The sequence below is a fragment of the Protopterus annectens genome, chromosome 6.part0 (genome assembly GCF_019279795.1).
Source record: "Protopterus annectens isolate FY-2018-M chromosome 6.part0, PAN1.0, whole genome shotgun sequence".
Taxonomy (NCBI): Eukaryota; Metazoa; Chordata; order Ceratodontiformes; family Protopteridae; genus Protopterus; species Protopterus annectens.
Window position 1 is genome coordinate 1945128915 of NC_056737.1, and position 26001 is coordinate 1945154915.

At 32.7% G+C, this 26001-nt stretch overlaps 1 protein-coding gene across 2 annotated transcripts in view; it reads right to left on the reverse strand.

The window, feature by feature from the left end:
* PPP1R1C (protein phosphatase 1 regulatory inhibitor subunit 1C) overlaps positions 1–26001 on the reverse strand; it is a 924837-nt gene that overhangs the window by 791 nt on the left and 898045 nt on the right. For both annotated transcript variants that reach the window (XM_044075257.1, XM_044075258.1), the window contains one exon: positions 1–495. This exon is cut by the window's left edge and continues 791 nt beyond it. In XM_044075257.1, coding sequence (XP_043931192.1) covers positions 407–495 — 89 coding nt within the window. In that variant the 3' untranslated portion in view covers positions 1–406. The remainder of the gene's footprint in view (positions 496–26001) is intronic.

Consider the following 26001-nt stretch of genomic DNA (forward strand, 5'->3'; position numbering starts at 1 on the left):
CTACTTTATATCAACAATCAAGACAGTAGCTCCTTTGAAGAGTTCAGGAAAATTTTGCAGTACAGACAAGCTATTAATAAAAATAAATTGGGACTGTATGTTCTCTCTGTTATAAGCCAGCGTAAAGGCAAGTAGAGGTTATATTTGGAAGTGTGGACTTTATTTGCAATAATAGTGAAAAAATGAATTGATTATAAAGAAGGTCTTTAAAAGTGAGTTGTCAGTGGGGGTTGGAATGAGTTGGTATGAGACAAGGAGAGAAAACCTATTTGTTGTGATATGAACTTGTTCAATATGTAGCACTTAAATGAAAATATCAGAATTGGAATTCCCATGGGCATTGCACATTGGCAAACAGTCCATAATTTCAAAACATCTCCCTTCTTAAAAAGATGCTGGTTAACATCTAATGGGTCCATCCTTCATTTCTTTCCTCTGCTCCTTCTTCCTCCTCAGGGAATGCTGATTCATTTTGACTTTTCAAAATCTTCACCCCTGAAAGAAGAAAAATGCCATGATTTTATTGTATTCAGACTACTCACCTTATGCTACCTCAAAAAATAAATTATAAACTCTTATAAACTCTAGTTAGTAAAGATTTCTGGGAAATGTGTGATTTACTGAACATATATAATTTGTCCATTCATATTTCCTTTATATAACTCTTCTTTAGAAAGTTTTGCCACTCACTGGATTTAAAATGATGCATCATTTGTTATTGCACTTTAATGCATACATTTATTTGCTGCTTCATTGTACTATCCATAGATATTAGAGTGCGGGAAAAACCTGCTTAGTGTATGTATGTTGCTAAGGAATCAAAAACTGGTATATAAAAGTGTTGTATAAAATGAATTATGCCAAACATTAACAGTATTGTACTGTATTATACGAACTGATAATTGCACTTTTTATCAACATTTTTTTTATTTTTCAAATACATTTGAATGAATTCCATAGTATTTATACATAACATCTTAAATAACTACGTACACTATTTACATTAGCCTGACACTATAACAGATCTTAATGTATACAGTTACTTTATAAGTATGTCCAATCCATTATTAGAGTGTCTGATCCATTATTGTATAGTGTCAATCAACGATAAGACTTTCCCCAAGCGTTGTTGATAACTGCCTTTGGATAAATTCTTAGTTCTTTAATTTTAATTTCCAATAATGCTGTGGTCTTCAGTAGGCTGTAGAAGGCTTCCAAATTAGCATTGTATTTGTATTCCATCTTCTTGTTATACACTTCCTTGAAATTGCAAGTATAGTCCATATTAGATACATGTTTGATCTATTCAAATGAGGACCTTTGTTCACATTTAATAATATAAGAGCTTTAGTTAAATAAAATGATTCATTAAATAAAGCTTGTAGAAAGTTATTAATATCATTCCAAAATGGTTTAATTTTAACACAATCAAAGAAAATGTGGTTTCAATCTGCATTGTGTACTTGCACACATCTCCAACGTACTCCTTTTATGGAAGAACTAATTTTATTGATTCTATGTGGGGTTAAGAATGCTCTGTGCAAGCATTTCCAATTAAATACTTTCCAGTATTGTGTAAAGTATGTATATTTTATTGATAATATTTGTTTTAATATCTTCAGTTAACTGTATTGAGTGTCCTTTTGTTATATATTTCCAATATGAAGTTTTTGGTGTTGTTTTATAGTTTATCAATATTTTGTAAAATTTTGAAATACTATTTCCTACGTCAAAGTCATTATATATGATTTCATATATGTATTTCGTAAATTTAGGTATTTCTTTAAATTAAGAATTGTTAATTATTCTACTTAAATCTTGCAAACATGACAGAATACTCTGTAAAGTTAGCCAGTCCTGTTGTGGAATTTTGTATGTTGTTTTTATTACTTGCATATTTAAAACGTTTAGTTCTTTGATACATTGGAGCCAACAAACAAATCCTTTCTGTTGCCAGGAATTAATAATTTCTCTATATATTTTATATGGAAAGTTCTTTGTCACTATAAATGGTGTTAAAAGATCAAACCAGATTTTTAAATCTATATTTGCATTAATACTTTTCCTAAATGAGTCAATGTAATAATTAACCATAAGAGTTTTAGTGGGTTCAGTTATGTTATATTGCATACTAATACATAATATGTGCCATGGCAAATTGTTTTTATCTGTTATTTGAAATTTTATTTGTAAATCAAATTAATTTATTGATATTATAGTTAGTAATTCTTTCCAATTTGCAGAATAATTTGGACTTATCCAGTCTGAGATTGTTTTAGATAGTGATGCTTTTATATATGTTTCTATATCAGGAAAGTTTAATCCTCCCTGTTTCCATGGTCTGATAAGATATATTAAAGCTATTCTGTTTCTTTTGGGAAACCATAAAAAAGTTTATTAGGCATGAATTTATTTCTTTAAGTATATTCCTTTCTATTTTGTTCCATTTTTCCACAGAGATTTTAATTGCATTGATGATATTATTGTAGTTTTTTGAGACAAATTCATTGTTATCCTAGATATTTTAAGTTAGATTCTTGTTTCCCTATGATGTGATCCCCCTTAGTCTGCAGTTCTTTTTTTACTTAAAAATAAAAAAAATGATTTTGATTTATTGAAACTGAGTCCTGAAGTGATGTGACATTTGTCAATTAATATATTTAATTCTTCTAATGTCTCTTTTGTATTAGATAATGTTAGTAATATGTCATCAGCAAATAGCATTACTTTTGAATTGTATTGTTCATAAACATCTATTCCTTTGATTTTTATATTGAATCTGCCAATATTTCAATAGCAAGAGCAAACAGAATCGGAGACATGGGACATCCTTTAGTGCCTTTTGTTATATGTATAGATTCAGAGGTAAAAGGACCTAACTTGACATACACTAAATTATTTGTATATATATATATATATATATATATATATATATATATATATATATATATATATATATAGAACAAAGGATGCAGGAAATTCTAATAGCATTAGGATTTTGAATAAATAGTCCCAATTTAAGGAATCAAATGCTTTCTCTATATTTAAGCCAATTTTAAGTGTTTCTTTATTTTCTTTATTAACATAATCTATAAGAGAAATTATCCTTTTAATATTGTCATGTGTGTGTCTATGCTATATAAATCAAGTTTGATCATTATTTATTGTTTTGGATAGTGGTATTTTCATTCTGTTAGTTAATATTGTCACAAATATCTTATAGTCATTATTTAATAATGATATAGGTATATACAAGTTACAGAGGTTTGGGGATTTGTTTTCCTTTAGGATTGGTGTGATTAAGAAATATCTCCAAGAGGGTGGTAGTAAAGCTTGTGACTGAATTTATAATAGAGTTTTATGGAAGAGGGATAGTATCTTTGAAGGAAAAAAGTTTATATATTTCCATATTTATGCCATCTATACCTGGAGCTTTATTATTTTTACCCTCTTTTATTGTATCTGTAATTTCTTTGTAGGACATGGGTGCTTGCAGATCCAGTTTTAATTTTTCTGATTTTTTTTATATTAGAACATTTTTCATCTAGATTTAATTGATCGATATGTATATTTTCTTTTTGGAAATGTTCCATATAGTGATTTCTATAGGCATCAAGAATGTCACCTATATCATTTTCCCCTTTCTTTTCATGGAAGATACTTTTAATGTTATTAGCTTTTGATTATTGTGGATAAATTATGTAGATATTTGGGAGATGTGGCAAAGGTATTCATTTTTAGTTTCTCTAAAGCTAAACTAGTTTTATCTGTTAGAATTTCATTGTATTTATTGTTTAATACTTCTACTTTCTTTTTCATCTCCAAATGATTTTGATTTTTTTCCAACTTTTACTGACAAAAGTTTGAATTGTAGATCTAATAATTCAGAATCCCATTCTCTGATATTTTTATACCAAGTTAGGATTTTACCATATATGTAAGCTTTTAATGAGTCCCATATCATTATTTTATTTATCTCTGTGGTGTAATTAATATCTAAGAAGAACTGTAATTCAGATAATAACTAGGGTTTGAACTCTTTAATTTTAGTTATATATGCTGGAATTTTGGAGTTAAAGAGTAAGGTGTTGCACCCATTTTGAAGTTTTAGTATCAATGAATTGTGGTCTGAAAAGGGGTAGGGAGTGATTGAGAAATTAATGATTTTAGAGTGCATGTCATGGACAGCAAATATTTTATCTATTCTTGTTGGGGTACGAGATATATGATCTTGATGGGAAAACAACAAAGATTTATCTTCTTTAATTTTGAAAGTATCTACAAGATGAAATGATTTTACCCACTTGTTTAAAGCTTTTGATACAGCAGATGTACACAGTGGTCTTTTTTTTGTAGCTTCAGAAATATCAAATATACAGTTAAAATTTCCTCCTAATATTAAGTTGTCTTTATAATTATTGGAAATGAAATCCAAGTATTTTTTAACAGTTCCTGTTCCAATGCCTGGAGCCAGTATAGATTGGCTAGGGTCCATATTCTGTTATTATATGTAACTATTACTAATGTCATAAGGCCTTCTTTATCTTCATACTTATAAATGATTTCTGGGTTAATCACATTTGTTTTTCATAAAACTGTTACCCTTTTGTCTTTGTCTTATAGGTTCATAGGTTGGTACTAGCCTATTGGTCCTAGGGCCTATACAAGCCTAGCCATAACAATTCCATGGCTATTTCTTCCCAGAATATTTACTTCCCTGGTCCCCTCTCTATTAGGGTGACTGATGTGATCCCCGGGGTGAATTTCCTATCTCCCATCCAATCATCAAGGTTCCTTTTGAAGATAGCCAAAGGGGCACTCAGCTTGACATGTATGGGCAGTCTATTCCAGGGTATGGTGAGTCTCTGGGTCAGGAACCTATCCCTCTAGCATGTTTTGTTCATTATGATGACCAGGTTTAGATCCCTGGATCGTGTGGCTCTGAGAGATTGGGATTTCTTTAACTGTAGCATGTCCAACAGCACTGGGTTTGACATGGTCTTGTATGTTAATCAGAGATTGCCTCTGAGTAGGTGATAATGGACAGAGTATAGCTGGAGTTTTTTTAGATGGTCAGCATAGGACATCTGTGTTAGACCTGTGATTCTTTTAGTGAGGTATTTCTGTGGCCTTTCCAGTTGTTGCAGATGTCTTGTGAGGTACATACCAACCAGGGAGTTGTACTCTATAATGGGTCTAATGAGGGATGAGTACAGTGGGACAATGACCTCCTTTTTTCTGGATGAAAAGCCCTTAGTGATGAGGTGTGCCACATAGAAGGATTATAAGTGGATTGCACCAATACCATATATTCCTTATGATTCAATCTGTAACTGTCATTTGTTTTGAAATGAGTTTCTTGAAGAAAGACAATTTGTGCTTTGTTCAGTTTTAAATATTTCAATAGATTTGATCTCTTGCGAGGATTGTTTAAGCCATTGGTATTTAAAGATAATAAAGTTAAATCCATTTAGGTTATTTAGACTATGTATTTTTCATTTTATTGTAACTATTAAACATTTTCCTCTGATAACTATAAAAGTATATGTTTGAGCTTTTAAAGGAAATTATCAGTTTTATACTTTGAGTGTTTCCAATAAAGTAATGTTTTGGTCAGGCATATTAAAATGTTTTTGTGAAATAAATTTAAATTAATAAATGTTAACAAAACTAAGATCTGCACTAGCCATGGAATGAAAATCATTCCTAATCTGATGGATAAACCTAAGTCCATCAGATTATCACTCATACCTTGACATATCTGACCTCCATAAATTGAATACTCATATGGAGAATATTTGTAATAGGAATAAGCAATACTTATATTATTTTGAACAGATAAAGTACTATTGTAGATTAGACAGAATTCTACTACAATATAAATGTCTACTTATATAAGCAATTAATATTTACAATCATAGTAAAGTAGGATGTATCATATATAAAACCTCTGTAAAACATTATAGCACACAGTTATTTAACATATTCACCCTTACTGATGGAGTATTTCAAAACATATTATTACTATAAATAGTTGGTGATAATATTTATACCTAATGTTTATAATATGTATTTTACTGGATATATCAAAAGTTATATTTCATTGTTTGCCAGCCTTTAAGTAATCACTGTATTTGTTGCTAACTTACTTAAAGCATCAAGTTTGTTTCATGTGAACATTGATGAAAGTGCATTTTAATTCTCTTCCCCCCATTTCCTACACATAAGGATTTTCATATCTGTCATTTCTTATTATAAAATGAGTTAAATTATAGGTTAAAAACAACAAAATCACTTATTGTGATTAATGATTACAAGTTCCCTTTCCATATTCATGAATTGCCATTTTATGGCATATACTGAAAGTTTTTAGATTTAAATGACAACGTTCTATTTTCTATAATCATCAAAAGTTAAACTGAGTGATTATTGTCAATTTAATACTATTTGTTCAGAATGAGATTGTTACATTCTGTGACATTCCTAGTTCAGTCTTCTATTGTTTCCCTTGAACAACTTTGTCAGTTTGATGTCATGTATAAAGCATTAGTTACCTTGGTAACAGCTTAAGTGTTATGTATGATCAAGATGGGTTACATTGTTACTGCTATTATACATGATGTTAATTTGTTACATTTGAGTCTGAACTCTGATGAATGGTACCTTTTTGAATTAGTTAATTAATTACTTGAATTATTATAAGTAAAAATCAATGAAAAATGAACAAGATAAGTATTCATTGAGTTCAAGTAGGGGAAACAGGAACTTCTATGTTTGTATTATATGTTGCTTTGTTTGGCTTGTATATAATGTAAATAGTAACCCATCTTGACCTACCTTTCTGAAGAATTATTGGACTCTGAACATTCTGAATAAATCATTACGGTTTCTCAGTTGTTTAAGAAACCCTCCTTTTTTTACATAAAAACAGATGACAAGTGATGTACCATATCAGCTGATACTTTGAGAGATGTAGATGTAAGAGTTATTTTTTTGGGATAGCTATCTTGGAATCAGTTTTTTGTTTCTTCTTTCAAGCATCAGTCCAAGGATTTGCTTCTTTTATTCTTTTAAGAGTAGCGGCCAACCATTCCATTTCTTCTGTGATAGACACTATGTTGTTGTTTTTGATGAATATAGTAGTTTCTTCTAAGTCATTAAAGGTTCTCATCTCATTGGCAAAATGTATTTTTATCTTGGATGGAAAGGTCAGATGTGCTTTAATGTTGTTTTATTTCGACAGTTTTACTATTGGCCAGACTTTTTTCCTTTGTTCTAGTATTCTAGAAGAATAATCATTGTCAAACCTTATCAGACTTTGATTGTATTTTAAGGGTGATTTTCTTCAAGCAGATTTTAATATTTGTTCCTTGCCCAGAAATGAAAAAAAATGTACAACTATGGATCTAGGTGGAGTATTTGTTGAGTTAGAAGCAGGTTTCCTCAGTGCTCTATGCACCCTTTCAATTCCAAATGAAAGTCCCTCTTTCAAGTCTAAAAAGTCAGGAATCCAGGTTGTTAAGAATGGAATAATGTCTACTCCTTCAGTGTTTTCAGGTAGACCAAAGATCTTTATGTTGTTTCTCCTTTCCCTGTTTTCTAAGTCATCTATTTTGTTAAGCGGCCATGTATTCTGTTTAAGCAGAAATTTTTTTTTTGGAATTTTTCCTCTTTGAGTCTCCCTTCAATGTCATTTAGAGAAGTCTCTATATTTGTTATTTTTGTATGGTGTTGCTGTAATAGTTCCTTAAGAGTATCAGTCTGTTTTTGAGAATTTAATTTGAGGTTTTCTAAGTCATTTGTAAAGCCATCCATCTTCAAAGATAGTTCCTGTAAGGTAGATGTTATCAATTGCAGTTCTTTTTTCAAAGCAGCATCTGGAACAAAAAGCTCTCATATGGAACCACACGCTGTTGATATACAGTAATCCACACAAGAAGATACGTTCAAGCTCGACTAAATAGCAAAATAAATCCACCGGATATAGTAAAACCAACAAATGTTGTTTATTGCACGAAACCAAATTCAACTGTTTAGCGCTTTCACTAGGCTCAGCTAGCTTCATCAGAACAGTTGGAACAATTAATTACACAGCTTTTAAATGTAAAAAGGCGCCAAAATATAAAGCCTTACTTAAAGTGATATACCATGAAATCAACTTGTACATATAAATGATAAAATTTCCATAAAATACACTTTAGTAATGCCTTTGTGTGGCTGTTAAATACATTAAAATATAGCAAGAAAATAATAACTCTTACTACAAGTGACATATGTAAATAATTAATATTACAATAAAATTATTTTGTAAATTAATATATATTCTGAGATGTTGTAAGTTTATGTACTGTGGGAATGATGTACTTCCCTACCTTAACATCAACAAGGGCTTGATGGTAAAATAGTCATTAATGCCTGGCAATCTGGTTGCATCAGTTAAAACTTGCCAAAAAAGCTCTCTATAGGCCAATACATTTTTAATATTGCCTCCTCTAGGATCACACTTAACAACCTCTATTATGGCAAATTGAAATTTATGATCTTCTCCTTTTTCCATAATGTGTCTCGCTAATGCATTTTTTGAATCCTTGTTTTTTATGCAATATAAGTGTGAGTAAATCCGCTGTCTTAATAATCTTTCTGTCTTACCCACATAATATGCGGGACAGGCCATACATATAGCGATATACACTACCATTCTAGTTTTGCAGTTACCTTTAACAGGGTATATCCTAGATCTGTTTTCATTTTCTAATGTAATTAGACTCTTCATACATATACTGAAACATTGTTTACAAGTGCCACATCTCGAAGTATGTGCACTTTCATTATGTTTAGTCTTATAGCCTAATTCAAGAATTCTCTTAATATTCAAACCCATTTTGTTCACAAATTTGGGTTCAGTTCCCAATATGTCAGCTATTTCTTTGTCTTTAGTTATTAAGTACCAATTTTTTGCAATAATGTCCTTAATGTAATTACTGTAAGGACCAAATTCTACTATACATGCTCTATTGTATGTAACATTTACCATTTGTTTTACAGATACTTCTATGGCTTGATGCTCTGAAATTTCCTTATTAACTGATAGGTTTGGTATGTTGTTAGAACCAAGTAATGGTTTGTATTTGATTCCCCATTGGCTGATAACATATGCTGAAATGTCCACCATCATGTCATTGTCATATCCTCTGTCAAAAAATAGGGATGTAATGTAATCTATTTCCTTGACCATGTCAATGTACTTAGAACACATTCTAACAGCCCTCACACATTGTCCTTTGTATATATTTCTCTTTACTTTCCTGGGATGAAAACTGTTGAAGTCCACGTAGGAATTGGTAAAAGTGTCTTTCCTATATATCGTGGACTTCAAACCTACAATGTCTCTTGTGATCAATGTGTCAAGGTACGGAACACCATATTCATTTACCACTGAGGTAAATTTCAAAAAATTGCTACTGTTGTTAATGTAGTTAATGAATGTAGAATAGGTGTTCGTATCTCCATTCCAAAGAATATATATATATCATCAAGAAATCTTGAATAATATACAATATGTTCATCATGTGTACCATCCAATACATTCTGTTCTTCCCATTCTAGCATGACCAGGTTGGCGAATATGGGAGCACAGGCTGCTCCCATCGCCACCCCCCTGGTCTGCCTGAATATCTCCCCCTCATAGAAAATAAAGTTGTTCTCTAACACAATGCTCATAAGTTCAGCCAATAGCTGTATTCTATCCCATGTCATATTGGTATGTTTTCTAAGGCTGTAGGTGAATGCCTCAATACCTTCTTCCATGGGGATTGAACTGAATAGATCTACCACATCGATTGTGCTGAACAAGATGCCCTGATGGTATTTGTGTAAGGGGTAATTCTTTAAAAATTCCCATGAGTCTTTTACAAGATGCTTCACTTCCTTATATATGGGTTTTAAAAGAGTGTCTAATACCTCTCCTATTGGAAATGTTTTGGATCTACTTCCAGATATTATAGGACGTAAGGGTGGATTATCTGGATTTTTATGTACCTTGGGTATCCCTATGATGGTTGCTAAAACTGGGTGTTCAACTGTCATATAATTATACATTTCTTCTGTTATTCGATTTTCCAACAGATATTCTTCAAGGTACATATCAATCCTGCTATAGGCTATATTAACTTCATTAATGGATGACACCGTATAGTTTCCTGAATGATGTAATATATCTAAGATGTTGGCATTGTATGTGAGGGTATCAAACAAAACTATACCCCCTCCCTTGTCAGGTTTCATAATACGTATTTTCGTGTCTGTCCGTAAATCCTGAAGTACTTGTCTTTCTTCTGTGGATAAATTGTATTTGGTTGGAAATTTCTTTCTATTTTTATACAATTTGTAAATTTCATTCGTGACCACTTGGTCGTAGATCTGTACATTAGGGTTGCTCATTGGTATAAAATTACTCTTCTTTTTCAACCCTAATGACCCAAAAACATTAGTTTGGTTATTCTTATGATGATTATTATTATCAAACATAAGGGCTAGATTCAATTTCCTGGTATATTGCTTGAATTCTAAAATGTTATCTACAAGATCAAATTTGGGAGTTGGAATAAAGTTAAAGCCTTTAGATAAAAGGTCGAAATGTGTTGTCTCCAATTTAATGCTGCTAAAATTGTAAATTTTAAAACTTTTATATTCACTAACAGTTTTATTGGTGACAATTCCGATCTGATGAGATGTATTACATTCATTATCATCCATTTTATCTACCATTTCTTTTTCCATTTCCCTCCCTTTTTCCAATGCCCCTGATTCCTCTCCCAAGGTGTGTGAAAAAACTTCTCACTATTAACATCATTATGTATATCTTCCCCTTGTTGAGGGTAATCTGACATGTCCATATCCTGTCTTGTATAATTCCATTTGTAACACATATTCCTTCTGTACTGTTCTTTATCTCTATTTAGTTTTCTATGCTTACGTTCAAATGCATTCCTTGCTCTATTTTCAGCAGTCGAAAACTGTTTGTTAAATAAGTTCTCCCACTGAGAAAAGGCTAAATCATGTGTAATAAGATGATTCAAGTTTTCAACCTCTAATAATAATTTACTTAATTTAGCATCATTGTGTGTGATAAGAAGTTTCATATACTGAAAACCAAAACTGTCAAACAAGGCATTAAATTCAGTTTCAACTTCTACATTGAAGCAGCATCTGGATGAGAATTCCTTGAGTTGTTCATATTCAGTGACTCAATATATCTCCAAGTTACTTGACAGGAACATTTTTGTATATCTCCACCAAAATTGATATTTATGTAGTTTAGTACTTTATCTATGGATTTATGATGTTTTAAACTTAAAAATAATAACATTTCCCTATATTATTATACTAGTTTATGGAAATTCACTGCTCTCAGTCTGTCATCCAGGCTCCGCGCTCAATAGAACCTTTACATGAATTATATAAGTGTACTTTACTACTTGGCAATCTCACACAGAACAGAAGAGTGATAATAAAGGAACTTAATTAGTTCTTTTATAGAAATCATCTTTAAAACTTTAGTGTACGTGCAATGACAGCAATCACATCAAACAGAGATATGTATACTTACTTAGTGGTAGCTTAATTTGTTTTCCTGTAAATAGTGTTTCCTGTAATATCATTGGGGGTACTTCCATTAGCTTCCTACTTTAAGAACTAGTCACAGGTTAAGGGGGGCACCAGTTCACCCACTTAAAACAGTATTACAGAAAATACTATTTGTGTACATTGTTGATCATACAAAGGCTTATATCAGGATGCAGCTACTTCTGCATATGCTTTCACAGAGTGCAATGCATACATTCCAGCATTAATAAAAACTATTAAAAAGCACAAACTACTAGTCTGAAGCTCCTAGCAGTGTGAAACAAATCATGCATGCTTTTATGAATTAGTAAAAAAGATTGCATTGTGTACTAATGGATTTTGTCTGATGGCAGGAATGGCATGCTATTAGAAATTATGATCAGGCACAAAAATCCTAAAACCTTTATGAGGTCCAGAGGCATGCTCCGTAGGAAAAAATAAATAAATAAAAATCAGAAGTAAAATGGTACATGATGGTCAAATAAATTTAAGTCAAATATAGAATATCTTTAGGAAACTCATGTACCACACTATAATTGCTCAAGTGGAAAACTCAGTACATAGAGTACTGGTTAGAACCAACCCCCACCCCCATTAAAATCCACAACAGCCTAACCATCCAGGGCAGACTACATAATTTGCAGACATGACTGATTGATTTTACTACAGTTCTGAGTGCTTTACTGGGGAAATGAATTAAACTAGGCCATAAGTGGTCTGTGTTACACTTTATATCATTTTCCAACATTTTAATTTATGCGTGTGCACTGTGCAGTACTTTTAAAAAGGGAATAAACAGGTTTTCACTTCCTGTTTTAAAGCCCTTAGAGTTTAGACATTATTAGCTCCATACAGATGAGAAATAGCGGTCAGTATTGAGTAAACTGATCCAAGTACAATCTGTATTCATAATAGGGAAAGACTAAGAAGCTCCTCTTATAAACCTACTATTTCTACTACTCCCTCAACTTCAGAGCTGTAGGCAATATTAACCTCTTCAATAATGTGCATTTTCAGAAGGGCTGTTCCAAAACTGTTGATCGCCTTTGCTTATTTTTTGCTTCCTATATATAAATTCCTTCATCTTCAGGAGGGTTTTGCATATTCATATGCAATTTTGGGTTGTATTACAATCATTTATATAGCACTGAATCTGGAACAAGTCTTAATAGAATCAGGGACAAATACAAAAATTATCAGGACCAATTAGGGATACTTTTTAAATATTAGTGCTATTAACCTGAGGCATTGACAGAATAAGAGAATGTGATTTAATATAAATTTTCTGAAATAAAAGAAGTCTGTAACTCCAATCATTGTCCTTATTTATTAAGTGTCATTCACCACCTTTTCTCATACCATTCTCTAAGATTGTAGAACATCTGTGACTTGAATATTAGTAAAACAAATATTTTAAATTAATTTTATATCATAATATATAAAATGAACTATCACTTCTACATAAAAAGTATTCCTTTTTTGCTTTAAGTCATCAAAATACTGTATATTTTGTTCACTATTTCTACCTGGCAGAATAGTAATATTAGTTCCTTAACAATTGTTCTATAATTAGCTTTTCTAAGAGGTACAGCAATAAGAAATTGTTTACCATAGTGCAGCACAACTAATGTATGCCAGTATCCATTGCTAGAATTAGCTAATAGCCCTGAACTATAGCGATTCTTTTATTGAATTCCCAGTTATATGCATTGGAATTAAAAGATTGCTGAAACTTGGATTAGAGGTTGTCCTGCAACTCTCAGGACAACTAACACAATAGTTTTCATTATTTTTAAAGCATCTGGTCCATCTGGTCAAGAAAATGTGGCCAGTATCAGTGCTTAAATGACCCCTGAAATACATGGCTATGGACCATCTTCATGACCATCTGCCTAAATGGCTTGGGTTACAACAGCTAACAATCATCTCAATTTCATTATTTACATTATAGACCATGTCATTCTACATTTTGAAATAAGGATATCTTGGTGGGATTCCAAAAAGGGCTCTTCTTACCTACTATCCTGGGAATTATCACCCTGATGTGGGTTAGCATCTCATCCTTCCATTGGGCCATTTTAAAGACTGCCTGACAAATCTGGAGGTCAAACAGAATGGGATCATCTTCCCTTCTCATGTCACAAATAATAGATTACTCTGTCTCCACTCATAGTAAGATGGGCACAAGGATCTCCACATCCCACTGTTTAGCACAGGTAGGGTAGTTCACTGCAACCTTGTAAAGGACTTTCTTTTATAAATTCCTAATGTGAAGCCCAATTCTTTCTTTGTATTTATTTCATCCAGTGGGTTTATTTTTACATTAAGTTCTTAGGGGTCTTGTCTCCTCTGTGGTGACACAGTGCCCTCTACCTCTGCAGGGAGTCTCTATCATAAACGGGCAGAGATATCCACTCTGATCTGCCCTAGATCTTCTTATATTACCCCAGATCTTGTGTAGCCTCTGCTTTACTGTGGCTGTAGGCTAGACAGGATATCTTGCTCATCTGCAATACATTGTTTTTAACAAAAATGTGAAACTTAACCAACATGCTAGCAATAAAAATATTGTGCCAAACAAAACTGTGATTTCTTACCAGCATGTTTGCATTGTACTGGTGGAATGTGCAGACTAACTGATAAATCATTACAAGTTGCCTACATGCCTCTGTTAAGTTAACTAAATGTACATTAGCGGTGGATGTGAATGAACTGGAGTGACTACCAGATTCTGGGTGCATGATCAGAGTTTCTAAGGAACCCAATGTCTATAAACATAAACAATATGACAAGACAAAGGTAAGTAATATGCGTTCTTATTGATAGGAAAGAATATCCTTTGACAGGTGCAGAAATTAAGATGGAGTTGTTTAAACAAACTACATCCTGTAGCAAAACAACCTATTTAACACATGGAGTCTTAACAGGCCAAGATTTCTCCAGTTCAAGCACAGCAGTAATTGTCGATTAGGTATATTAGTAATTCTGTTGTCAAGAGCACACAGTTAGACACCCTGTGGTCAGAATATGTCCCTAGCAAAAATGGGGTGAAGGAACAGTTCCAGCAGTGGTGTGACGCACTGTTAAAAAGATAGAGTCTTCAACATATGCCTGGTAAAAACTGGAAAGGGCAGTAGCAAACTAGCCCTATGAAAAGAAAAAGGGATATATATATATATATATATATATATATATATATAGAGAGAGAGAGAGAGAGAGAAATTTCAAAGGAATTGCAATCTCGCTTTTGATGGCTACGGAGTTTTATCCAAAAAATATATATATATATATATATATATATTAAGCTTAAGTCAGAAGTGAATCCAGAAAAGAAGAACTCGTAATTGTATGACATGAAACCCTTGTCAGAGGATTCCATTCAATAAATTAATAATGACTGTGCAGAGACAGAGCAGGAGAGGCACTAGGTGATAACTTCACTAAGAGAAGATCAAGAACCTGAACAGAGTCCTAGGTTTCCCTCTATAAGGTCAAAACAGAGGGAGTGTCAAAACCATAAGAAAACAAAAAGAAATGACTGCCAGGAGTTGGCTTTTACCATACAGCAGTAAACAAACTCCTATAGCTTTATTCAAAACTGAAGAGGCTGCACCTTCTACTTCCCATCAGTGTACTGATGAAATAGTTCCTGACTCAGAAGATCTACAGATAAGATATGACAATTTTAAGAAAATGCATTTGGAGGATGATACAGTAAGTAGAGCCAGAGGAAAGGGAGAAACATGAGCATGCTGATTCCATCTCATACCTGTATTTTGAGTTAAGGAATGATTTTCTGTATAGGGTAAACAAAGAAGATACATTACACAAACTATGGGCTCAAAAACCGTTTTGAACACTTTTGATGAAACTAGCACATAGCCAAATTTTGGGGGGATACATAAGAATGAATAAAACCAAAGCTAGCGTTTTAGCCACATTTTATTGGCCTGGAGTAAAGAAAAACATTGAAAATGTCTGAGATGCTTGCCCGGAATGTCAAACGCTTGCACCATATCATTAGGCATTTGCTGATATGTATACTGTTAACTGAAGCCCCACTCAAGCAGATAGGTGTGGATCTTGTAAGTCCATTGTTAAAATTGAGTAATGGCTACCAAAACATTTTAATCATCATGGACAATGCCATGATAAGTAGAGTAATAAATCTTTGAAGTAACAGCAGTAATTCAAATGGCAAGGGGCTAGTGTTACTTTTCTCCAAGAAAGGGATACAACTACTCAAGAATCAGGGAACCTCATTTACGTCCAGGGTAATACACCAGCTTTGTCAGCATTTTAAAGTAAAACAGTTGTCAACTTCAATGTGTCAGCCTCAAACCACTAGGTAAGTGGAGTGTTTTAATGAAACTCTGAAATCTATGCTCAGAAAGGCCAAGCAAGACAGCAAGATCTGGGCTCAAATACTTTCTTAATTATTTTTTTTTCTGTAAGACAGGTGCCCCAAGCTTCAACAGGGATTACCGAATTCAAGTTTGTGTATCACATGGATATCTAGGCTGGCTATACATAGCAAAAGACTTGGAAGGAGGAGAAAATATCATTTAAAAGTGTGACAGCACACTTTATCAAACGTGCCAAATAGGCTGAAAATTATTATACCAATTATTAATAGGAACATATGCAAAGGAGAAAATGAACAAAGTAAACTCCAAATACAGCAAACTAGAAAGACAAGACATATAAAACAAAATAAAAATAACAAAAACGCCACTGCCAGCTGATATAACAGTTCAAGCTTTAATTAAACACTAAGCGCTTTCACAGAGTGTCACTCTGAGGAAGCCCAGGATGGCATTGGGTGAAAGCTCTTAGTGTTTAATTAAAGCTTGGACTGTTATATCAGCTAGCAGTGGCATTTTTTATTTTTATATTGTTTTATACATATTTATACACTCTCTGAGTGTTTTTACTGGTTTAGAAACAGAAGACCACTGGGAGCTGAGGTAGATTGTTTAGCATAATGGTTAAGGTTTTTACCTAACAAACACAAGGTACAGGGTTTTATTCTTACATGAGTAATGGGCTAGGCTTAAAATGGCTCACAAGGACAGTTAACCTAGTACTAATCTATGAACCTATCTTACTGTGCCAGAGAATTATAATCCTGCTGTTCACTTAGACAAACCTTTATCAAGAAACAAAAAAGCCTTTTCTGAGTTACCACATAGTACAAACTTAATGCAGCATCATAACAAAACTGTGGCAAGAGAGATTAACCTAAAGCCAGAAGGATACCTGAGTTCCAAAGAAAATCAATACATGAAGAATTGAAGAAAATTCTTAAGGCAGGGATTATTCAGGAGTCCAAAAGTTCATAGTTTCATAGGTATTTACTAGGCTAATGACCACAAGAGCCTTTTTAAGCCTAGCCATGCATCCCAAATGTCTAACAAGTTCTAATACCCTTGAGAAGTGTAAACATGGGCCTGGGAGATGAATAATTGAAAGGTTAACTGTGTCTATTAGAGACAAAGGTGTCACACAAGGGATGAATTTCTGGTTTCCCATCCAATTGTCCAAGTTGCACTTGAATTGGGTTAGGGAGGAGCTCTCCTTCACATGAATGAGGAGCCTGTTCCATAGACAGGGTAGTCTCATGGATACGTACCTATCCCACCAGCAGGTCCTATTTATATCACAGGCAAGGTTTAAGTCTTTAGAATGGTAAATTCTGGTGCTGTTTGCTTTGTGGATATGCAGGAGGTTTGTCAGAGTGGGGTCTGACAATGCCCTGTATGTCAGGCATAGATCTCCCCTCAAAAGCCTGTAGGAGACAAAATACAGGGATAGGGCCTTGAGGCGGTCTGCATAGGACATATTACTTATGCCCTGTATTGTTTTAGTGAGGAACCTCTGTGGATGTTCCAGTTGTTGGATATGCCTAGTTAGGTGCATACCAAAGGGGGCATTGTACTCAATGATAAGTCTGATGAATGCCAAATAAGGTGGAACAATGACTTCCTTGGATGTAGATGCCATACCTTTGTTTATACTTTGAGAAACATAGAATGATTTCCTCACCACTGTAGACATGTGATGATCAAAGGCTAGATTACTATCTATGTGTGTCCCTAAGTCCCTCACTAAACAGGTCAACTCTAAGAGGTGTGCTGTCAATATGATAGTTACCAGGGATGGATGACTTCCCAATGCATATTTTGGCATTTAGTTTTAGTCCATGGCTCTGACACCAGTTGTTTGTCTATGTCATTGGCCTTGACTTCTGAGAAGTAAATGACAAAAAGGAGTGGTCCAAGGACTGACACCTGAGGGACTCCACTTGTGACTGGCCTCTTTGTAGAGGTGGACTCTCCAATTCTAACTTCCTGGGTCCTGTCTGTGAGCCATTTGGCTATCCACTGGGTGACATACGGGTTTGTACTTAACCTCTTTTGTCAACAATGCCCGAGTGGGGTATTGTATCAAAACACCTTGGCCAGATCAAGGTAGGTAGTTTGAACAATTTTGCCCTCATCCATTGGTTTGGTGACCTTCTCAAAGAAGTCTACCAGGTTGAGTAGACATGATTTGCCCTTGATTAAACCAAACTGGGTTGGGTCCAGTATCTGGAGGTTTGCTATCACTATTGATCATCTCCATGATAATTCTTTCCATGGCTTTACATAATAAGACTAGTAAGGCTTATGGGTCTATAGTTTCCAGGGTCTGTAGATGGCCCACCTTTGTGCAGAGGGATGACTGTTGCATTTCTCCATTCATGAGGCATGAAGCCTGTTTGGAAGATACAGTTAAATAGTAATTCCAGAGTGAATGATAGAGTCTAATTATAGTGATCCATAAGCCAGTTGGCTTTGTAAGGCTTTCCAGAAATGAAAAATCCAAATTTGTCTCACATCTAATGAAAAGGAAAGGCTAGACAAAGCTAGGCTTTACCACACTAGATTTAACCAAGGGGTACTGGCACACCAAAACAGAAGAGATAAATAAGGGGAAACTCAGACCTTATGGAGTAGTCTGAGCATTTCCTGAACACTGACTGACTTACTCATGAGTTGGGTTAGAAGATGAGACAGTCAAGGCAGCTTGCCATCACTGAAGACTAACATGTGGCTGGGGCGGGGGGGGGGGGCTGTGGGGGGCTGTGATGACTTATACAGAAGTACCAATTATTAATGACACACTATGGAAATCTGTGACAATTGGAAATATGACCTCATTGTCTTTAATTTCCATCTTGGCAGCCATAAAGGAGGCTCCTCATGTCAGGTCAGAATTTGTTTAGGTTCTGTAAGGAGGATACATCCAATGACTATGCAGAAATACCTGTCTACAGAAGAGAAGAGAAGAGTGTAATATTATGTATATATGATTATTACACTGAATACATCTGTTACTGCATGAAGTGACTAAAACACACACATCTAAACTAACATACCCTGTGATGCTTATAGTTTGGTAAAGTAACAAAACTCATGATTTCCTCTCACCAAAAAAGCAGCACAATTCCTATGGAGCCTTGGTAGAAAGATGATCACCTATTACAACATTCCAGAATTTTTATACATAACAAACATAATCTATATACCACTACAAGTGGAACAAATACTCTTCAATTGCCGGAAGAGATCAGTATTACACAGCTGGGTATTAAATGGTACTCAGATAACATACAGGATGATGGTACCTAATACATATGTAGACCATGAATGCCAGCAGCAGCATCTGTTCACAATGATGACTGCATGATTGCACATTACTGAATGAAGGTAATGACAAAATAAACAATCATCAGTGTGATGACTTAAACATGACCACAGAAACTAAATTAAACACACAAAAGCTATGGTCTGTCTTTCATTGACCCTAAACCCCCCCTTTACTCAGCCCTCATTAGGACAATTATTGAGTATAATGTGTCCTTTGACATGTATCTGTCCAAACACATGCAACAACTGAAATGCCTACAAAGATATCTTACTAAAAGGATACAAGACCTAAACAATATGTCCTACATGGATTGGCTCAGAGCTCTGTCACTGTACTTGATAGCCTAAGGACTGCTAAGAATTATTGTCCTGTGTCTGGCATACAAGACATCCTCTGACCCAGTACTGATAAAGTTACTGCACATCAGCAAGCCAAATGGCATGAGAAATAATTGGTCTAGGGATGTAAACCTTTTCTGCAGTATCAACAGAACAGTTTGGAATGATAGGTATATTTTGCAGAGGATACCGCTGCTCTTGAATAGACTTCCCATGGACATAAAACAAAGTTCACTCCTGTCTATATTAATCCACAACATAGATCAGTAGATAGGAAACAGAAAATTTACCCCAGGAATGCCCCCAGTACTACTATTTGGCAGCTACTAAATGCTTTTATCCCATGCACGGGTCCCCTCAAATTATATATATGGTCCCAGTCATTCTCATTACAGGTGAGATATAATTATTGACCATGGGATGGGATGGGCAAGGTAAATCTCTAACCAAACGGAATATGTTAATTTGAGTACAAAAAGGGAAAGAGACTAGTCTTAAAATGGCACACAAGGGCAACTAGTCTAACACTTGTCTAAGAACCTACAAAATAAAAACAAGTAAATCAAATATACAGCAAGCACTGTCATAAATGTATTTCTTCGTACTGTGAACACTCATAAATTTAACTACTTTTGTACTCTAAATAATCAAACAGATTAATATCCAGTATAATTCAGGGAGATTATATAGTAATACGTAGCAAGACATCTCAATTTGGGATTCATTTGTTTGGTTGTTTGTTTGCTTGATTTACTTTTTAGTTGTTATTTTTAATACATTATTTGCAGTAACAAAATAAAGATCCCTAAACTGTTATGAGGATACACTGATATTTCAGATTATGGATTTTATCATTTTAAAATAAAGAATGTACATTAAAATGGGGTTACCTTGGTACCCACGTTTCTGTCATTATCTCCAGGTACTAAAATAACCTGTTACCTATAGTTAAAGATTAACTATACCTTCCCATATTTTTTTCTTATTTTTTTTATTAATTTCCAAATTATAGTACAGTTTTAAAACAAACTACAAATGTTACAATATATAAAACATAATTATAAGTATGACAGAATATAGAAATAGAAACTAATAGTTACAATGAAATTACTATCATAACATTAAAACATAACTATTTACATAGGTGTCTAATCAACTTGAATGAAGTGATTGTTTCTATGATGAAATCAAATCATTTCCATTAGAAATGTTGTCCATTTTTTCCAAAGCTTCCATTACAGTCAATCAAGTATTGAGACATGATGTTGTTCTGTTGGTTCTGTTCTTTAGGGCATTGATGTCCATTTGCCCAGCAGTCAAAGTAAGATTCTTAAATTCCTTAAATGAACGAGAAGATTGCTTTTTCCAGTTAATGTTAATTATCTTTCTGGCTATGGTTAGTAAGGTCCAAAGAGCTGATAGCCTATTTCTTGAAGTACATTTAGGTGTAGGGGAGTTAAACAATACCAATGATTTAGCTAATTTAAAAATTGTCATTAAATATAGTCTGAAAAAATAATTTATAGTATTCTAATAAGTATCTACTTTTTTACAGTCATAGAAAACATGTTTACAGTTTGCTTTTAATTTTTTTCCACATTTCCAACAAATATATTCAGTGTTAAACATTAAGGCTATTTTATGCGGAGTAAAAAAGCTTCTATGTAGGAATCTCCATGAGAGCAATTGCCAATGAAGTGACAATGCAGTGTGTTTTGAAGACATTAGAATATTTTTTTTTCATTATCTCCTGGGGGGATGTCCATTTACCAATGAAAAGTAATTCCAGTAAGACTCTTTGTGATATATTTCCACTTTTCTGATTATTTTATAAATGTTAGACAAGTATACATTCCCCTGAAAAGGTTGCTTTGTTATGGGTATAATATATTCAATAATTTCAGGTACATTTTGCCTTGTTGAAATTTGCATTACTTCTATTTTATTTATTAAAAAGTGTCTCAGTGTTTGCAGGGTTAGCCACATATCATTACTTACATTATATTTATCTATGAGATAGGTTCTAGGTAGGACCTTGCCTGTTTCTGTTAGCTGATACCAGAATATTAATTAACTTTGTTTTAAGATCTCATCTTATTCATTTGAAGGGATTCAAAATTATTAGAAGTATAAGCTAGTTGAAAAATTAGAAATATCCAAGACTTAATATTAGGGTTAATACTCACAATTTTTTTAAAAAATAAAGATAGCGTATGGTTTATATAATGTGATGGTACTTTATTGTTTTTGTTTTCCAACACATATGATTTTAGAAGAAGAACCACTAGATGCCAGGAACTCCACTTCTTTGAGTCAATTTCACAAATATAGTTTATTCAGTGACTGCAGAATTAAGTAGGCAACACCGATGAAGATAATCCAAAAAACAATATTATAAGAATAACGAGCTGGAACAACAGCTGATATTATAACAATATCACAGAAATGTGATGCTAGAATAGCACAAATGCCAATATAACCTTGTAGCGTCTCGGCCAAACAGCCTTTATAAAGCAATGAATTAGATTAAACCAAGCATTTATATACAATACCAATTAATCAATCAATAGTAATTTACTAAAATTCTAATTATTAAAATCAACATTTCACATTCTTAACTCTATATCAAATGTTGAAAACAATATTGCATAAATATTACATAAAACTCTTCCAATTACATTCCCTATTTAAACCCATGGGTTGTAAAGTATTATATTTTAAAATTAAAATCGATTATTTCCTTCTTAAAAGGTATTTTACCCTATTCTCACTAATATATTTAGAGTTAATTTGTTCTAAAACCGTAACTTTAAATTTTAAAGAAGCCCCTTCATGTTTAATATTACTATGTTCTCCCAAAGGACTAACTATTATATGTTTTTATATCTCTTACATGTTCTTTAACTCTTTCAGCTAAACTTCTTTTAGTTTCTCCCACATAAAATTTATTACATTCACATCTAATAGCATAAATCACACCTTCACTTTTACACGTAAAGCTTCCTTTCATTTTACATTTTTTTCCATTTATTTCTTCAAAAGTTTTGGTTATATATTGGCAAATGGAACATTTGCCACATGGCTTAGTGCCTGTATCCAAACTTAAATTCCCTATTACCTCACTTGGTCTTTTATAAACACTATGTACCAAAATATCTTTAAGATTCCTACCTATTTTATAGGAAAATTTAAGTTGCAAATCCTTAAGTGAAGGTGTATCCCTGTTTATTATATTCCAGAAACTAACAAACATTTTTTGTAGTTCATTTGAAAAAATAAAGTGTTTGGATACAAAAGCTATAATTTGTTGTAAATCCCATTCCTTTTCACTATTAATTCATAATTTATGTCTACATCTACTATTATATTTGCTTATTCTCTGCCCAAACACTTTATTATAACTTTCTAGAACTAATTGTTCAGAATAGCGTCTTTTAATGAACACATGACTAACTGCAATAGCCTCTCTTTTGGCCTCTTCTAAATCACTAAAAGGCCTTTTAATCCTTAAGATTTCTCCATATGGCAGTGATTGTACCGTATGTGCAGGGTGACAACTATTAGCATAAAACATAACTTGGCTTATCAAATTTTCTAAATATTTGAGTAATTATATTCCCCTCACTTGTTCCTTCCAATGTCAGATCAAAATAATTCACTCTATTTCCTTCTTGCAAACCATCATATTTAATCAAAAATCTACTATTATTCAAATAATCAATAAAATCTGTAACTTTATTTTTGCCACCTTTACAGACGAATATCAAATCATCTATATATCTAAAATAATTCACTACATACTTATTGTAAAATGAACTTCTATAAATGTGGCTATATTCAACCAACCCCATAAAGAGGTTTGCATACATCATAGCTCCTTACGTATTAGTCATTCATAATCATGAATGGCCTGCAAATATCTTGCTTCTTGCACTTGACAATATACTTCGGTGTTATTAAGATGTTGCATACACATTTTATAGTAGTCTTGATTTCTCATAACTACTAACTTACCCCCTTTATTGGAGGGCTTAAACACCAAATTATGCTGTTCACTTAATTGTTTTAAACTATCCCATTCTTGCTTGGTCATATTATACATTATAGCTTTCTGGTTGAATTCATTTAACTCTTTCTCATATGATTTTAGAGTCTAATAGAAAATATTTGGTAAGAAGAGTAAATGATTATGAATAAGCTTTTGCATAAAGTCTAAACAAATTTGTTTATGTAGTAGTTTCCATATAGAGGAGTAGGATGGATTATGCCATAGAGTAATATTTTTATAATAGCAGATAGGGCATATGTCTCCAAGTATGGAAGGTTAATTCCTCCATCTTCCCATTTTGGCAAGTGATTGTTTAGAGCAATTTGAGGTTTATTTGGAGCCATAGAAATTTTGTTATCATTTTATTATACTTTTGTATTATGTGCTTAGGTGGTGGTAGAGAAAACGCTTGAATAAGATATAATATTTTAGGAAAATAATTGATTTAGTCAAGTATAATCTATCATCCATTGTGAATAGGTATCTATTCCAGTCAGTTATCATTGTTTATATTTTATTATATTATAGTTAAATATGAGTGTCATTTAAGTCATCCATTAAATAGACTGCTAGGTAATGGAATTTACCCTCAGTTACAATGTAGATTGAGATTTTTTTTATGTAAGTAATTTTTTTTTTTGGAACTTAAAGATAGAATTTTAGTTTTATCATCATTAAATAGTAAACCAGAGATTTTTGGAAAATTAGTCATGGAATCAAATAATGCTTGTAAGGAGTGGTTTACATTAGAAAGAGTTAGCAGGACATTGTCTGCGAACAATTGAAGTTTCAGTTTTAAATTTTTGTTAATCTGTATCCCTTTGATTTTATCTTGTGATCTAATATTGTTTGTGAAAGGTTCTATTAATAAAGCAAATAGTAAAGGGGACAATGGGCAACCTTGTTTGGTTTCTTTCTTTATTGTAATGGAGCCTGATCTATGGGACCCTAATTTAATATATGCTAAAGAGTTTTCATATAAGGAAATAATTACATTTATAAAAGCTTTAAGAAATTTATATTCTTCTAGTACTAAATGTAGATATCTCCAGCTTACAGTGTCAAAAGCACTATTGATGTCCAAAAAGTTAAGTCTGTATTTTTGTTTAGCATGACCTATTAATACTATAATTCTTTTAATGTTATCATAAGTATTTCTCAGTTTTATAAAGCCTGTCTGGTCTTCATGTACTATTAAGGGGAGAAAATGTTTGATTCTATTTGCAAAAATTGCCATAAACATTTTATAGTCTATATTAAGTAATAATATAGGCCTATATGTGGAACAGTACTTTTCATATTTGCTAGTCTTTACTATTGGGGATATTAATGAAGATTTCCATGATGGGGGTATTAATAATTTTTCTTTGGATATATTGTATACCTTTAGGAGCAATGACAGTGACTTTCCAGGCAGTAATCTAATCATCTCTGGTAATATGTTATTTGGACCAGGTGCTTTGCTCATTTTAAGTTTGATGATTTGTGATTTTAATTCAGTCATGGTGATTGGTTTATTAATTATGTCTATTTGCTGCTGGGATAATTTAATAAAAATATTTTTGTTAAGAAAATATTTAATCTCATTTATAGAGGTAGGAAAGAGGTTTGATGTATTAAGAGTATTATAATGAAGTCTAAAGATTTCCAATATATTAAGATCAGTTACTTTCTTTTTTGTATGTGTGTTGTATAGTTCTTTTGTCTAGATTTAATAATTTTTTGTCCTATTTGCTAGTTGTTTTTTGATTAACAGAATTCATGGAGTACAAGTTTAGCTTGAGTTTCTTGAGGTTTATCATAGTTTTGTGATGCAATACTTCAGAATATTTGTTGGCTTGTGTTAATTCTGGTATTAGGTTAGCATTACCTTTTTGTATTTCTAGTTTGAGTTTGTTGAGCTTAATTTGTAATTACAACATATCTTTATTCCATGACTTTTTCTTATTGATATACCAAGTTAGCATTTTACCATAAATATAGGATTAGAGAGTCCCATATGCATATTTCTGAAATATCTTCAGTACTAATTATTTCCAGAAAAGTCTTTATTTCATTTATATAAAATTCTTAAACTCTTTTAGGTTGGTTAGATATGAGGGTATTCTAGTGGCAGGCAGAGAGCAGTATGGTTCTTTGTCTATTTCAAAAATTAATGCATTATGATCAGATAAGGGACAATCTATTACTTTAACTCCATTTAGTTTTGTTATAAATCATTTGAAAATTATACTCTATCAATACTGGAGTGGGATTTATGTCGATGCGAACAGAAAGTAAAAAATAATTTTGGTCAGC